At 42.6% G+C, this 16,820-nt stretch overlaps 2 protein-coding genes across 5 annotated transcripts in view; one reads left to right on the plus strand and one right to left on the minus strand.

The window, feature by feature from the left end:
• Positions 1 to 3,695, minus strand: part of FTCDNL1 (formiminotransferase cyclodeaminase N-terminal like) — a 56,083-nt gene extending 52,388 nt beyond the window's left edge. Inside the window, exon 1 of one of the 3 annotated variants that reach the window (XM_072119697.1) lies at positions 3,497 to 3,695. In XM_072119697.1, coding sequence (XP_071975798.1) covers positions 3,497 to 3,584 — 88 coding nt within the window. In that variant the 5' untranslated portion in view covers positions 3,585 to 3,695. The remainder of the gene's footprint in view (positions 1 to 3,496) is intronic. The other 2 variants (XM_072119698.1, XM_072119696.1) reach the window with 2 other exon arrangements.
• Positions 3,696 to 7,250: 3,555 nt separating this feature from the next.
• Positions 7,251 to 16,820, plus strand: part of ARMC8 (armadillo repeat containing 8) — a 51,179-nt gene continuing 41,609 nt past the window's right edge. Inside the window, exons 1-5 of one of the 2 annotated variants that reach the window (XM_072121259.1) lie at positions 7,251 to 7,518; positions 13,395 to 13,471; positions 13,687 to 13,758; positions 14,625 to 14,767; positions 14,866 to 14,963. In XM_072121259.1, coding sequence (XP_071977360.1) covers positions 7,408 to 7,518; positions 13,395 to 13,471; positions 13,687 to 13,758; positions 14,625 to 14,767; positions 14,866 to 14,963 — 501 coding nt within the window. In that variant the 5' untranslated portion in view covers positions 7,251 to 7,407. The remainder of the gene's footprint in view (positions 7,519 to 13,394; positions 13,472 to 13,686; positions 13,759 to 14,624; positions 14,768 to 14,865; positions 14,964 to 16,820) is intronic. The other variant, XM_072121260.1, reaches the window with a different exon arrangement.

Raw genomic sequence — 16,820 nt, forward strand, 5'->3', positions numbered from 1 at the left:
AGCCAAAGGCAGATTTTGGGTTCAGTAGCCTGCCCTCGTTAATAAAATGTCCACAGCCGTCCCTTTAGAAATACCGTAGATACTTAAGTATAAGCCGACCCGAAAATAAGCCAAAAACTGGGAAAACCTATTGACTCGAGAATAAGCCATGGATGGGAAATGGTCACAGCCTCCCAGTAGTATAAAGCCTGCTCGCCCCCAGTAGTATATAGCCAGCCCACCCGCCCCCCGTTAGTATATAGCCAGTCCAGCCCGTTTGTCAAGCACATAAAAACATACTCCCCTTTTGGCGAAGCTCCCTGATGCTCCGCGTCCACGCGATCAGCCGGCCGGAGCATGGCCGGTGATGACTATGCCAGAGCACTCTATGATGCGGCAGTGTCACCGGTGATGACTGTCAGCGGTGACACTGCCGCATCATAGTGTGCTCATCACCGGTGACACTGCCGCATCATAGTGTGCTCATCACCGGTGACACTGCCGCATCATAGTGTGCTCATCACCGGTGACACTGCCGCATCATAGTGTGCTCATCACCGGTGACACTGCCGCATCATAGTGTGCTCTGGCATGGACGCGTCTCTGCCGGCTAATGCACTATAGATAAAACTGAAGAGGAGCGCGCCGAGAATCGGGAGCGGGGCTGAGCATCGGGGCGCTGGAGGGTATGTATGTAAGGTGTGTTTTTTTTTTTTTTTTTTTTTTTTTTTAAACTAGTGTATACGCCAATGTGAGGTTTTTCTGCACATTTTTTGTGCTGATAAACTTTGCTTATACACGATTATATAAGGTAATAAACTCTGTACTTGCCTCTAGCTGCTCCTTCTCCCCACGGCTTCCTGGGAGTTCAGGCAGCGGCACGTCTATGTACTGTGCAACTAAATCACGGTTAACCGTGAGGATTTGTGGGGTACACCAGAAATCCTTTTTATTTATTTTTTTACCGTCTTGTTATAGATTCTTGTATAAGTAAAGTCGGCTTATATTCCAGTATACAGAGTAACTTTAAAAAAAAAAAATCCCTAACCATTAAGACAAACGCCATATTATGACACCGTAGCTTTTTCATAGTTGAGTATACGGAGGTGTTATTGTTTACAGGATGGACTCACATATTCATTGTCACTTTTTATGCAAAATAGTGGCTATTCGGACATTCAGGCTCTGACTGTGTTCAGCACCAGGAATGTCGAAATCGCTAGGGAAAGGGGAGTGATCCAGAATTTTTAGGGTGTTTTTTATTTTTTCAGATTTTTACCTCTGTTACTGAAACCTTAGGGAATATGATCACTTATTAAATATAATGCAATACAACTGTATTTGTAGATATGCCGCTACTATATTACAGCCTCAGACAGACGTCACTTTAGATATGACAGCTATGGGATCCTTTAATAGGCTCCTAACTATCATTGTGCCTCCAGTGACATCAGAGGGCAACAACCAGCATTTAAAGATGGCATCTACCGCCACTTGTTAGTAGTGTAATACTGCCAACACCTACCTCACATGGACCGAGCCCTCTCCATACACCCCTACATGACCAGAGATCATATATTAAAGGGTTAAGTAGAATATGATGGAAACAAATAATGGAAAGTTATCCTTCACCTTTTATTACACTTCCTGTTCCAAGCAGGAAAAAAAGATGTGCCTTGGCCTCACCTTCTCTAACAAGTTTGCTTCATATTCCACATGTTACATTATACCATGTATGTTTTCAGACAGTTGTGTAGATTAACCCCTTAATGACCCCTGACGTAGCCCACCCGCCCCCAGTAGTATATAGCCAGTCCAGCCCGTTTGTCAAGCACATAAAAACATACTCCACTTTTGGCAAAGCTCCCTGATGCTCCGCATCCACGCGATCAGCCGGCCGGAGCATGGCCGGTGATGACTATACTAGAGCGCACTATGATGCGGCAGTGTCACCGGTGATGACTATGTCATCAGCGGTGACACTGCCGCATCATAGTGTGCTCTGGCATGGACGCGTCTGCCGGCTAATGCACTATAGTAGTGTCTGTAATTTATGTCCCTGGGTAATGGATGGGGAGCCTGTGATGGTGATACAGCTGTATCCAGGGATCAGACGGAGGCGATGTTGTGCAAAATAACTCGCAGTTCTTTATTAAAGCAACTGCAGGCAACAGGCCAAACAATCTTGTTACAGATTCCGGATTACTGGAGAGATTCCGGATTACAGGATAATTCCGCAATACTGGAGTGGTCATGGAGAGTGATCCTCAGGAGTTGGTTCACCAGCCTGGTAGTAGATGCAGGCTGCGATGTAGCTGTGTCCAATACTGGATGCTGCAGCTTTGTCCTGGGCAGTTGTTCTATGTGTAGCACTGAAGGTGTGCTGCACACTGTCTCTCTGGTGCTCTCTAGGAGAGCTGGTGGTAAAAAAACTGCTCCTGTGACAGGAGCTAGATTCCAAGAGCTTCTCCTATGGTGAGAGCTCGGGCCTAGGAACTGCTCCTCTTTCAGGAGGTGGGGCCTAAGAGTCGCTCATGTGGTGAGAGCTTGCCCCTTCCTGTCCAGGGGTTTTGTTAAACCCTGGTCAGGTGGTGGCTCATCTCCAATCACACTCCAGTTACATAAAGGAATATCATTGGATGACAATCTTACAATACTTAACCCTTGCCTGTTCAGGCAAGATCTACAGCTGCTGGTGCCTAACAATGACTGTATTCTCCCTGAGGCGAATTGTGCAGACTCACCTGCAGAGGAGAAACAGATGGAGGGCCTCATCCGCAATACCACTCTGCCTATACGGTGGCAGGGGTGTTGCACTTGGATATAACATCACCCAAAAATACACTGAGCTACCTCTTGTGTTACCTATACACAGCTAGCGCTCCTCTCTATAACATCCGATCCAACAATATATTTCAAATATTTCAGATAACATTAGAACAACATGGCGGCGTGAACCCACATTGATGTCAGCGATGTTTGCCCGTAAGGTACCAAGCGCATATACAGAGTAGGCCCCACCCATCTAGAGCGTCAGTGTGCAAAATCACGCAGCCACACAGATGAGCCTCGCCACTCAGCATCGTCACTGATGGATTCGCCACTGATGGGGCAGGTAAAGTGGTGACCATGCCTAGGATGACGAAGGCACAGGGATGGAACTGCATTGTACTGCAGGATGCGGAGTAATGAGATCACCCCATAGAGAGCCAATGGTGCCAGGATACCAGTTATGTTATCTCATATCTGAGAAATTTCTCCCAGTACTAAGGTTCAGGTTGTCAATAAACAGACAGAGGAACAAGTATTGGACGGCTCACTAGAAAAGGCCAAGCATTTACAAACAGACTCAAACACGTAAAAATCAAAGTTGTAGAGAAGGTACAATCGCCCAGGTATGTACAGGATACACATAATGCATAAAAAATAAGTTTAAAAGGTAGGCCCATTGTATCAGGGAGGAATAGCTTGACCCAGAACATCAGTATAAATGTGGACCAAATATTAATAGCGTTACCTTTTGTCGTCCTCTTACCATCATCCGTTTGCGTCACCACTGATGTCCTTAAACATTTGGATGGGGGTAGTCTTTCATCATGAAACATATTTGGCCACTTTGGATGTGGAGGCCCTGTACTCCTCCATCCCACACGCCAAGTGAGGATGTGAATATGTGGTGTATATTATAAGGTGCCCATGTAAACGTTTCTATATTGGGAAAATGATTTGAAGCTTAAATATTAGGATTAGAACGCAAAAGAGATCCATCAAGAGGAGGCGATGGATGCCAAGGTTAATACAGAGAAGTACATAATAGTAATCCAGAAGCTTAACCTTTCCAGGGATTGAAGTTGTACACACCATGAAGAAGGGAGAACATTTGCTTGTAGGCAATTTATTTAAGGCATCTCTTGTACATTGTAAGGAAATTAATATATTAATAATTTCAGAAATAGCTATAATCCTTTATATCCATTTTTGGCTGCCAACTATTTAAACCGGTTATATTTTAACATATTTTGGAAACACAAATTCCCATCTATGTGACAAGTAATAATAACATAAAATGTTAATTTTGCGTTGATTGGAGGAAAAATTCCCCGGTTAGACACAACCTGTTAGGCTATATTCACACTGCCGTTGCCCGCCCGTACCGTACCGTAGCGGGCAACGGCAGTGTACGGGGAGAGGAGGAGGAGGTGAGCGCAGCTCACCCCCGCCCCTCTCCATAGCAACCTATGGCGCACGGCCCCGTATTACGGGAAAAGATAGGACAGGTCCTATCTTTTCCCGGGTACGGAACGGTACGGTGCCGCACGTGTGCTGCACCGTACCGCTCCCGTAGGGTGCCGTGCGCCCATAGGAGTGTATGGGGGACGTATATCGGCCGTATATACGTCGGCCATATATACGTCCCCCATACGTTCGTGTGAATGTAGCCTTAGCCAGTGAAAATGTCTGATCAAGTGGGCCAAAGCCTCAGATCATGTGATCGAAGTCGTGTTCCATGGAGGAAGCATCGCGATGGCGACACATATACACATTATGTATTAGTTACCTGTTGAGCGAATAATGATTACCAGGCGTAAGGGTGGGTTCACATTGACTTTTTTTTCACATCAGTGATTTTTTACTAAACCCATTTTGGCTTATGGACACATACAGATTGGTTTTCTCTTCCTGGCTTCAGTGATTTTTTTATTGCCTTACTGACCCTTTCTTTTCAATGGGCTTTTTCACACTTTTTTTTCACTGATCAGTAAAAAAAACTAAAGCCTGAAAAAACCCATGGAATAGAACAGGTCAGTAAGGCATCAATAAAAAATCACTGTGGCCAGGAAGGGAAAACCAATCTGTATGTGTACAAAAGTCAAAATGGGTTCAGTGAAAAATTACTGATGTAAAAAAAACCCCGCCCATGTGAAACCACCTACAAGGCTACATTCAGACGAACATGTGGGGGACATTCCCCATAGACGGTAATAGCCGCACGGAACAGTCCGGTGAGCACAACGTGTGCTCACTGTTCCATTTCGTAGCCATAAAAAGATAGCCCATGCTCTATCTTTGCCATATTTACGTCCATGCAGCATCATTTTCATTGGAGAGAGGAGGGGTCACTTATGCCCACCTGGCTACAATCACGTAAATGTAGACTTAGGGTTAGCCAATAGGGTAACATAGGTCACATAAAGTTTTTTGTAAGCATATAGATACAATAAATGGAAAGAAAAAAAGCTTTGTAATTGCCATTCTCATGTTTGTCTTTTGGAAGCAAATTAATTAGAATGTTGCTTAATTAATTTCAATACCACAAAAAAAAAAATATTTCAGTCCAACACTTTACATGTCACCACAGCAGTAAAGGGGTTGTCTGACTTATACAGAAAGTACCTAAAATGTGTTAAAGGAAATCTGCCATCAAAATCAGGAATTAAAGTGTCTAAAATAGCTTATTAACATTTCATCCACTAGGAGGTGCACTTGACCTATTTAAATTCCAAAAGAAATCCTGAAAATCGACAGGAATTATTCTGCAAAGTAAATTTGGAAGATAGTGAACTTTCTAATGCAGTGATTATCCTTTATTTAGATAAACTTTACCATCTTTGTGCTGTGTCATGAACAATGTAAAGGCATAAAAAGTGCAGAATTGCATTTTCCTACAAAAAAAAGTTAATAAAAGTTTTCAATTATTATTATAAACTCCAAAATGATGCTAAACGGGCTGCAAAAAAAAGCCCTCAAATGTTTTGGAAGGAGAGGGAAAAAATAGTAACAGTTCTTGGGCATTTAGGGCATTTATTTTAAAAGAAATCTACCATCTAAATTTATTTCCGTCAAACACTGTACATGTCAGCACAGCATAAAAGCATTTTTGAAAGCATTAAATCAACTTTTAAAATTATAATAATGAGCTTGGGTTGGTTTCCAGAGCCGATCCGTGCTGCAGCTACATAGGCTGTTACACTGTCTCCCCCTCTGCATCTACCCCTCCCTCTGTCTGATGTAATCTCACTGCAGCACAGAAAGTTTTAGCAAACAGTGGGAAGTGGGAGTGCTACTGCACAGTGTAACAGCCTGTGATGCTGCAGCATGAAGGATTTCTGGTAATGCCACCCAGAGCCCTTCTGACTCATTAGCATTATTGTAAAAGGAAGGAGGCCATGGATAACAAATATAAGAAGATTACCACAGTCACAGTGCCTGGATCTATAAGTAAGAGCCTCTGGTTTATCATGATGACAAAGTTTTGGTCATCTTATATTTTATGAGTTTCAAATAAACACGCCCACCATAGTGGGGAATAAACCTTTAAAAACAATGAAACCTTTGAAAATCACAGAAGGCAGGAAGAGAAAAACAATCTGTAAGGGTGCGTTCCATGTCCCGCACACATCCTCATTTGCTTATATGGGCTCATGCACAAGGCTAGGAATTTCACAGCCCCAAATTAAAGAGCAGGTCCTATTCCTGCCCGTGTTTGTGTCCCGAGCAGTAATTCACAATGGTCATCGCTGCGGATGACTCTCGGGATGCAAACAAAGGTGCAGGGGACCCTTGTTTGTGTCCCGTGTACCTGCACGTGTTGTAGCCAACACGTCTTTATGGTGTGGTCACATGTCGTTTACATCATATTTTAAAACATAAATTGTATTGCAAATTGCGTAAAAACCAAGCAATTCGGCAAAACTCCTCTCCACAGGTGGTAAATTCTGTTTAAAACACACTGTAAATGCATGTTACTGCACCCATAGGCCGCATTCACATGTTGCGTTTTGGCTGCGTTCACATTGCGTTTGTAAACAGCTGAGGAGAGATGATTTCCCTAATTACATTATTGAATTATTGATATGTGACAGGACAGTCCTAAGAGGGCGAAGAGAAATCTCTAGCTGTAATTTTACCAGTATGTAAGTATAGCCCTACCAACTCCCTTGTTGTGGTGTCCAGTGTGTATATATATATATATATATATATATATATATATATATCTGTCTCCCTCCGCCTCTCCTGTTGTGGTGCCCACTATGAGGTCACCCAGTATACACGTGTGTATATATATATCTGTCTCCCGCCTCTCGTGTTGTGGTGCCCACTATGAGGTCACCCAGTATATCTATATATATATATATATATATATATATATATATATATATATATATATATACTGTATTGTATATAGATCCTAGTATCTCCCTCCCGCCTGTGGTGTTGTGGTGCCGGGTAAATAATCCCACATCCAGAATGTGCGCGGCGCTGTACACAGCAGCTGTCACTTCACGTAAATCGGTGTGGGTTTCCGGCCCGCACTTTCTATACAGCGAATGTCTCTCCGACAATTTATAAAAAGAAACTGTATAACCTCAAAAAAAAAATCCGTTCATTTTCTTCCCCATTCGGTTATATGAGCAGAGCGCTTGGTACATGGAGAGGGCTCTCGTACGTACAAGCCTCCGTGTGGAAAGTGCGGCTGTAGGCGGGATGACCAAGATGGCGTGTGTGCTGGAGCCTCCGCTCCGGATGAGCGTGCTGTCTGTGAGTATGTCACCGGGGTCAGGCCGCACCCAGCCCGGGCAGTGTGTGGGGACAGGGCGCGGGCCTGCAGCGGGGAGCGTCTCCATGTGTGGGGCATGGCCGGGGGGTCCTGGCTGATACTCGTGCTTTATATTACTAGTAGTTGGCAGTGGGGGGGGGGCATCATGCCCACAGGGCACTGTCCTACCCTGGCATTACTATGGAGGCCTTCCTACAGGATAGCCGGCCTATCCGTACCACTACAACCAGCCAGTTTACACACATTGCAATACTTAGGAGATTTGTGTCATCTGATCCATCACCTGACCTGTGTGGCAGTGCCCTGTCACTTCCTCATGGTGCCCTGCTGTGCCATGGGAAACTTAGTCTGCCTAATGGGGCGTGATGATAATAGTCCTTTGTGATATCTTACCCTCCAACACTTGGTATAAAGTTGTGAGAAGTTGCTGATGTGATATAGGAATGATGTGATGTGACATGAGTTGTGTACAGGACGCTACAGGTGCCAGGAGGTGGCACATACAGTGGTATCCATCATCTATATGGACCCACATTGATTGAAAACTGCATACTGCTGGCACTCAATGCCCCGCATGAGGAAGTCCCACTTGCTATTTCATGCGGTTAAGGAGATGGAAACCCAAGTTAACACTGGCAGACAGAGACCAAGTCTGATTAATTGGGGTATCAGGACCCAAACTGTAAGGGTGATGCCACACATGGCGTTTTTTGGTCCGTTTTTAATCTGTTTTTCCCCAATTATTTTAATAAATAAACAGTATAGTATGCTAGTAGCCAAACGCATGGTAAATGGCCAAAAAACGGACTGAAAACGGATGTTTAAAAACAGACTGAAAACGCCATGTGTGGCATCACCCTAACACTGTGAGCACTGGTCACATGCGATCCGAGGTAACTAGGACCCAGTGTCTTGCATTAAAACGATGCAAGACACCAGATTCTAGTTACAGATCATTTGCATTTCCAAAGAAACGTATATGTAATTGGGCAGTGGATCGCCTCCATACACTACCTCTGCCTTTGTGACTGCACTCTGACAATAAAAAAAACTGTTGGGTGGTGGCACACATCCCGTTTGGGCTGCGTTTGCAAACGCAGACCAAGCCGTACCCACCGGGGCAGGCTGCGGTCCGATCGCATTGGCGTTTCTGCAATCGGGAACGAGCTGCCGGTGTTTTGCATTAAATTAACGCAAAACACTGGCGGCTCGTTCCCAATCGCAGGCGTCTCCATAGAAATGCAGAAGCGGTCTGTATTTGCAAACGCAGCCAAAACGGCACGTGTGCCACCACCCTTATGGAACATTTTTTAACTGACCAAAACCTGGTCGCACTCTGGTCAGACTCTGATAAAACTCTGTGACGCTCGTGTGAAAGGGGCCTTTTAGCAATCCGTTGAGAAGTAAAGGATTGAGTTGTGAAACGTCTTTTTTTTTTTTTTTTAAGTTTTATTTGGTTATTGCTTTATTATCTCTAGCCATTATATAGAAATAAAAAGTGGATCCGCACGTGGTCAGTAAGCTGCTGCATTGGTGTGGTACAAAGATCTTCTCTTAGGGTGTACTCAATTCACAGGTTGGGTGATAGCTGGAATATCCCAGTGGTGAAAGGAGTAACTTTCACTACCAACTGCAATGCTTATTGTCCTTTTTTTAGGTATCATTCCAATGATTCAATCCCAGTTGATATTTTTTTTTTCTCCAACCCCTTCCATCTTGAACAGTCAGTGCCGAATGTTATGCATACATTTTACTGACAGTTGATTTGTGTATTGGGTGCAAAAACTAACTGCACTGATTGCTCGGGAATGATTTGCAACTAGGGAGGTGCAAAAGAATTTTAATATGGAATAATGGTCAAAAATGTGAAAGTTGTGTTAGGATTTGGAACCCCTTTACTTCCCATAGGTATCCAGAAGTTAAGACAAGTTACCTGTACTACCTATAACCCAGAGATCACAAGGCACTATGTAGTATAGGAACCAGTTGGGTCACTCCAGGAGCCAAATGTAATTCACTTATGACAACCGAGAAAACAACTCATTATGTAATGTGCCACCAGATACTCAGAGGGATAAGTGATGCATCGTTCCCATCTCTTGTATATGTGCTGGTATTACTGCATCTACAATTTTATTTACATGGAAAGGCAGGTTTGGTCTACTATTGGACACTTTTAGCAGTACCTACCTCTGCTTTATACCCAGCTGTCATGTTCAACTGTACCCTGTCACTTGATGAACGTGCTCCCTGGTATTGGAGGTACCAGGTATTGGTAAAAAGACATTTTGTTTTGTTATGCTCACATGAAGAGGAATAAATCTAATCCCGATTTTTAAGGTGCGACTTTCAGAACTTGAATTAGGTTTTTTATTTCCTCTTAGAGTGAACCTACAGAAGTTCTTTGTCATGTGGAGTTTCCTTAAACACCACTACTATGTGACTTCGAGTGCTGATTGCAGGATGAGTCAAGGGGGAATGGCCGCATATTTAAGGGGTATTTCCATGGATATGGAAACTCTTTGGGGCCAGGTTTGGAAGAAAAACAGAACACATACTTAAAGAGAACCTGTCCGGCAGATTAACCAACTGTATGCCTGTAAACTTAAACTATCAGGTCCTAAAGCTATATGCAAATGACCTGACAGAGGTCTAATGAATCATTATCATATTCAGCAGTCCAACTTATTCATGGATGGGAGGCACAGCCACACCCCCCAGTGCTTAACTGACAGCCTGCTTTATCTAATAAATGGAGTCCTCTGACCACAAAATGTCGCCTCCAACAACTTCGTGTTGTCCCCAGTTTCAAGGCAGCCACTCATGTATGTACAATCGCACGAGACCTACAGAGGATCCCATCAGACACAGGCCTGAAAATCCCCCCCCCCCCCCCCTCTCCAGGCAGCCTAATCTTATTGTGCCCTCACAGGAAATTAATAAATACATACTCGCCTTTCTCCATTCCCCTGCTCCTGCTGTATGTGGCTCTGATGCCGACAGGCAGATGACATCACATTGCTCCTGCCTGCTCTGCTACACACAGCAGAAGCGGAGGCACAGGGATAATGCAGAGAGCTGCTGACTCTCTTCATTATCACAGTAACTGGCTCTGTTGATTTCCCAAGGATAAGGACAGGGTTAATGCCCCGGCTCATACTGGGACCCTCCTGCCGGATACGGGACTATTGGGGGGTATGTCTTAGGACAGTGATGGTGAACAGAGTGCCCTCACTACAGCCAAAACCCCACTCATTTATCACAAAGTGCCAGCACTGCTAGTTAATAAGTAACTTGTTGCTCCCTGCTCTGTCACAGCTTTTACTCCTATTGGGGTCTTGAGGACACAGATGCCTTTAGACCTGCCTCGCTTACTGTAAGGATTTATGACCAAAATTCATAGAATAAGGACTACTGCTGGTCTTACATGATTGCAAGATCTCCCAGGTAGGCCGAGGAAATCGGAACAGAAATTCAGTTGCTAGAATGTAAAATTTAGTGATCAATGAAGAAGAAAAAGCCTGAACCGGGCCTTTCCTCAGTCAGACTGATCGTGTATCGTCATTAGTGTTTGGGGGTTTAACTTCTGCGAAGTACATAAACCCCCTTCACCCAGTCACCCCACTTCAATGTTTGAGGCCTGTTTGTGATTTCAAAATCTGTGTACTAAAAAAGACTAATAATATTATACTGTGTATATTATATGGGAAGATGGAAATGGCTTCCTGGTTTCCTAGAAAGTTGCAATATTATCCCCACAGCCTCATTAGGGAGTTGTTCAATGTAATTTGTGAGCTGCGGAGCTGATATTTTCCCTCTTGGTTCTTGGATTTGGTGTTGCTTTATTTTCTTTTGCAAAAATGTCAGTTCTCTGCGTTCTTTATCCAAGTTTATCAGGTTTCTAAATTGCTCTTTGTGGTCTCTCCTCCTTGTTGCCTTTCCATATTTGGTTTCCTGTTGTCTAACCACAAGAGTCATGCTATACATGCACTTTGGTTGGAAATATCAGCTAACGAATATTAATCTCTATTCTGCGACTTTCCAACTTGGAAACTATGGCTGAAGACTGGCCACAGACTAGAGAAGTCTCACCGATGTGTCCTGTGACTATAGAGCAGTGGTTCTTAACCCACGAGTTTCATATGCACATTCACCGAACCCTTCTTTAGTGATAAATCCTCTGTGGCGGAGGCTCCGCCGAACCCCTAGGTTTTCATAGACCCCCGGTTAAGAAGCACTGCTGTAGAGGCTGTTGGTTCTAGTGCTGCTGCTGGACCTGTAACATCCGAAACATTGATGTGTCTGTACCTGTGAATGACGGGGGACGGCAGAGACCAGCGATTAGCTCTGCCATTTCAAACTATTTGGAGTTTTGTGCTGTACAAGCTATGAAAAGGTTGCATTTCCTGTCGCACGGCCAGAGATTGCGACTCCAGTTGAAAATCGCCAGCAGAGATGAAGATTGCCGCAGACATGTTTATTAAAGGGCCAAAGACATTGTGACGTGAGGCTATGACTGCATGGCGACTTGGCTACGTAATTTAACCCCTTAATGATCGCTGTATCAATTTTTTCTATGGCGGTCATTCTGCTACGTCTGATGCAACGCTGTCAAATAATGGAACACGGCATCTAGGGAGAGAACTCCCTCTGTCACCCATGGGCACCCACAGCTTCAATCGAGGGGTGTTGATAGCGTTGCATAAAGCCCGGGGTCCACTGGAGGAACACGGGGCTACCTGAGCTGACTATCTATTAGATCTATTAGATGCAAGTCAAGGATATTACGGTATAATGCACTGAATTATAAAAGGGGTCAGACAGTCTCATGTTAGTGTCCCTTTGTTGGACAAAGTAATATAAAATATGTAAAAATAATAGTTTTATAAAAAAAAAATAAATAAATAACGCACAAATATTACCTGTCCTTTAAAAAAAAAAAAATCACAAAAATTGTATAGTATTTATCCCGTACAACCAAAAAAAAAAAATTTCCCAAATTGATATTTGTTTAATAATCCATCACACAAAAAATGTATTTATGGACCCCCAACTATAAATTTGGTATCCCTGTATATGTATTTGCAAAGAGAAAAAGTTATTATGTTATTTAGGTTTGGCGATTTAAAGGCAGAGAATCTTTTTATTAAAAAATCAGATTTGCATTAATTTTTAAACGGAAATGACATAAAAACTACATTTCGTTCTGAAAAGGACAAGACTCCTTCCAGCTATAGTGACTGAAAAATGAAAAAAAAAAAACGTTATTACTTGTAGAAGGCATTAACAAAGAATTTACGTGGAAAACAGCTGTACAGAGGAGGGGTTAATGGTTGGGCTAAAGGGGTTATCTGAGATCTATAAATATCTTGGGTCTAGGCTGGGACAGGCTTTTTAATAATAATAAACGTGTATTCGCCTCCTCTGGCGCTGCACATGTCCCACGCTGCTGTCCGTCTGATCTGTGCCCCTTGGCACGGAAGCTGCACTCCGAGAGCTTCTGGCTGGACGGAAGCTCCCATCCGACACCATTTTCCAGTGCCCTACAACGCTGAGAGATGGGGACGGATCTTCTGTGCCCCTGTAATCAAAGCACGGATCAAACGGACCGCGGCGTGGGACATCGGCAGTTATTTTTTAAAAGTCCGCCCCAGCCCGGCCCCAAGTCATTCATTAATCCTGGATAACCCCTGTAAGATACAAGTCATGGCATTTTTGTGCGCCATCTAGTGTCCAGGTAGTGAGAGAGACATTTTTCTGTTTGTTCTACTTATCTTCATCTGGATTTGTATCCTGAATATGTGTGATCCCCTTGTGGTCTCTGCTATAAGTAACCCATATTTCCCATCACTTTCAGGAAGTTACAGCAAGCAGTCGCCATTATGTTGATAGACTTTTTGATCCTGATGCTCAAAAAGTTCTCCAGGGTGTCATGTAAGTACTATTATTACTATTATTGTATACCACTTGCCATTATTACCATTATTGTTTACACTTGCTTTTGTAAACCACTTGATGGTTTATAAGACGTTGGGTTTATTGCTGTCTTTTTTCCGCCTTCTGTCTTATTTTCTAGAGTGTGTTTGTGTGTGTGTTTTTTTTGTTTTTGTTTTTTTTTTAATTCAAATTATCTGTTTTCGATCTTTCAGAGATATGAAAAATGCAGTTATTGGAAACAACAAGCAAAAAGCCAACTTAATAGTTTTGGGTGCAGTGCCAAGGTACAAACAGTTTTGTTTTTTTATTTTTCATATATTTTTTTTTTTTTATTATTTTTCTATGCCTACAATTGCTGGCAGTCTACCCAGGAAGATGGAGATGTCAGGTATTTTCACATTATAAGAAAGCTGTCTTTTCAGGAGATTCATGCATAAGACTATCTTTTTTTGGATGAATCCAGCATCAGATTTCTTTCTCTTTCCCCATACAGACCGACACTGGGATTATTTTCATTGTGTGTTTCCCACATTGCATAAAAGAAAAATTATCTGGACAAAATTTAAAACCATAAACATGCACTCTGCAGTGATTTATTGCTGCGTCAGCACTTCTGTTACATGTGAACATACACTTAAAATAATTCTACCATAAAAATCAGGTATAATAAACCAGGGATAATAACCTACTTACTTACATCTCAAACCTTGAGATTGTCATGTTTAATATAGACTTTTAAGAGGCTGATTATAACTGGTTCAGTTCCCTAAAGTCCCACCATAAGACTTGCATAGCAGGATTTTTGATTGAGTAAAGGCAATTTTAGTAATTTTTAACTCCTCGGTCTTCGCTCTTCATGCATAAGCAGTGCTGAGTTCACTGTGCATGGAATAGATGGATATGGTGATATTGGTTATGATCAGCACATAATTGATCACACGATCTGTGGGCACAAATCTTGTCACTAGTCCAAAAAAATAACGACTAAATGATATCTGGTCCAGAGCACCCAAAATACCTTAGTGCCTATGGTTAATCCTTTAGAGGTCATGTCTTCAGTAATTTATAAACTGTGAGAATGTATTGAGCTACTTCTTCTTTGCTTATTACAGTACTTTTTGTAAAATAACTTTGTGATCTCCTTTGACAGGTTATTATATTTACTCCAGCAAGAGACTTCCAGCATTGAACTGAAGACAGAATGTGCTGTGGTCCTAGGCAGCTTGTCTATGGGCACAGAAAACAACGTGAAATCCCTGCTAGATTGTCACATAATCCCAGCCCTGCTGCAAGGTAGTGGTGACCTTACTGCGCCGCTCTCAGGCCTCACATGCTGTATTGACCTGCCAGGCACTTCTCATTCTGACAGACCCATTACTCTGCATTTTCAGGCTTACTGTCAGCAGACATCCGATTCATTGAAGCTTGTTTGCGATGTCTCCGTACAATTTTCACCAGCCCTGTCACTCCAGTGGAACTCTTGTATACAGTAAGAGCTTCCCTTTTCACTGATACAATATAAGAGCATGGCTGAAATAACTTTGGTGAAATCACTTGTGAAAATGTGTCAGTAGCATAGCCTTCAGTTCAGTGATTTCCAAGAATGTTTTGACTTTTTTTGTGGAGTCGGGTTATTTTAAGTGTAACTAAAGTTTTTAGGGCAATTGTATAAATGATTAGCGCAGGTGATAATAATAGATTTTGTAATATACTGTGTTAAAGGAAATTGTTCCTGTGATCCTTAAATGCCCCTGCTTTTCTTACCAGTGTTTGCAGTGTGCATGCATTGCTTCTTCTCCTGTATTCAAAGGAAACCCACCATGAGGAATCTACTATCGGAAGTAGATCTGATGGTAGGTTCCTCCTGCCTGCCCCTGCCCTAATCTGTACTTTCATAATCCTTGAAACTAACCTAACTTGTTAAAAAAAACTTTATTTTACTAATATGTAAGTTTACGGCAAAGGCTTCTGGGGCATGTACTTGCCATAGCTCCCAGTGCCCAGTCAGACTAGTACACGCCCCAGTAGCCTCTGCGGATTATTCACAAATTACTAAAATAATGTTATAGGTTTCAGGATAAATAAAGTACAGATTTGGGTAGAGGCAGGCAGGAGGAACCTACCATCAGATCTAATTCCGATAGTAGAATACTCATGGTAGGTTTCCTTTTAAGATAATGTTTTTGATAACTTAACTCTTTACAGAGAGTCCCTCGAGAGTCTAATCTCCTTACAGGGCTGAATCATTGAGAGAAAAATGCTCTAAATATCCAATGAGTAAATTAGGCTTTAGAAGGATCTTTGAATCGCTGCTCACTACAGGAAAAAAAGAAGCAAAACATTACAGAAAACGTTTTTTCTTTGATGAAGTATAAAGTCTAAGCCTAACATACGGGTCAGTTTCCCCTGCAACCACTCACAATAAGGCCATCTGCTCACGAACGCCTTACTGTGTGCGGCCGCATGGGACAGATGGTGATTCATCACTTGATCATTAGAATCCTTTCTGGGTTTAACTAACTATAAAGCTTATTGCCCACGAGCGATTTTTGGTTAAAATAAAAAAACTTGCTCTTTGTGCTTGCAGGATTTTCTGAACCGAACCAAGAATCTATGACCTGAACTCAGCATGTATCATTGAACTGGGATTTGGGAAATCCCACAAGTGCACTGAGCAAGTTTCTCAGACCTAACTTCCACATGGGCAACTGGTTTAACTATGAGTCTCCTAATATTTTAATACGAGTCCCACATTTCTCATAGAAAATGCTGTCTACCTCAGGTTGCAGTCTGAAAATGAAAAAAGTTATAGTCCTTAAGCAAACACAAGAAATAAAAAGATCTTAAAGGGCATCTACCACCAGTCCGCCTCCTCTGGCAGGATCCACTTTTCTTTAAGCTTTTTATGCTCTTGTTTTTGAGAACAAAAGGCTTTACACATTGTGCAAATGAGCCTGAGGGGCTCCAGGCTCTATTAAAACCCATGAAACCTGGAGCCCCTTAGGCTCATTTGCATAATTGTACAATCTTTTTTTTTTTTCCCCTCACATTTAAAAACATGCATGGGTAAAGATGGTAGGGCAACTTTAGTGATTTAATAAGTCAGAAAAGACCATATTAAAATGTGTTAGATTTACTTTACATGTCCGCGTTAGACATTGTGGTAAGGTGCCCTTTAAGGAACTGAGGTTTTGTAATTGAAAAATCGTGACACCCAGCAGAGACAGCAGTGGGTGCTATATTTACTATAGTAAAAGGTGCAGTGCATCATCATCTGTTACTCCCAATGTTCATGTGATTTCCAGGACGGCGTCATGTGTCTTTTCTGACCTTTTGAGGGCAAGTG

Source organism: Engystomops pustulosus, chromosome 8 (assembly GCF_040894005.1).
Source record: "Engystomops pustulosus chromosome 8, aEngPut4.maternal, whole genome shotgun sequence".
Lineage (NCBI taxonomy): Eukaryota > Metazoa > Chordata > Amphibia > Anura > Leptodactylidae > Engystomops > Engystomops pustulosus.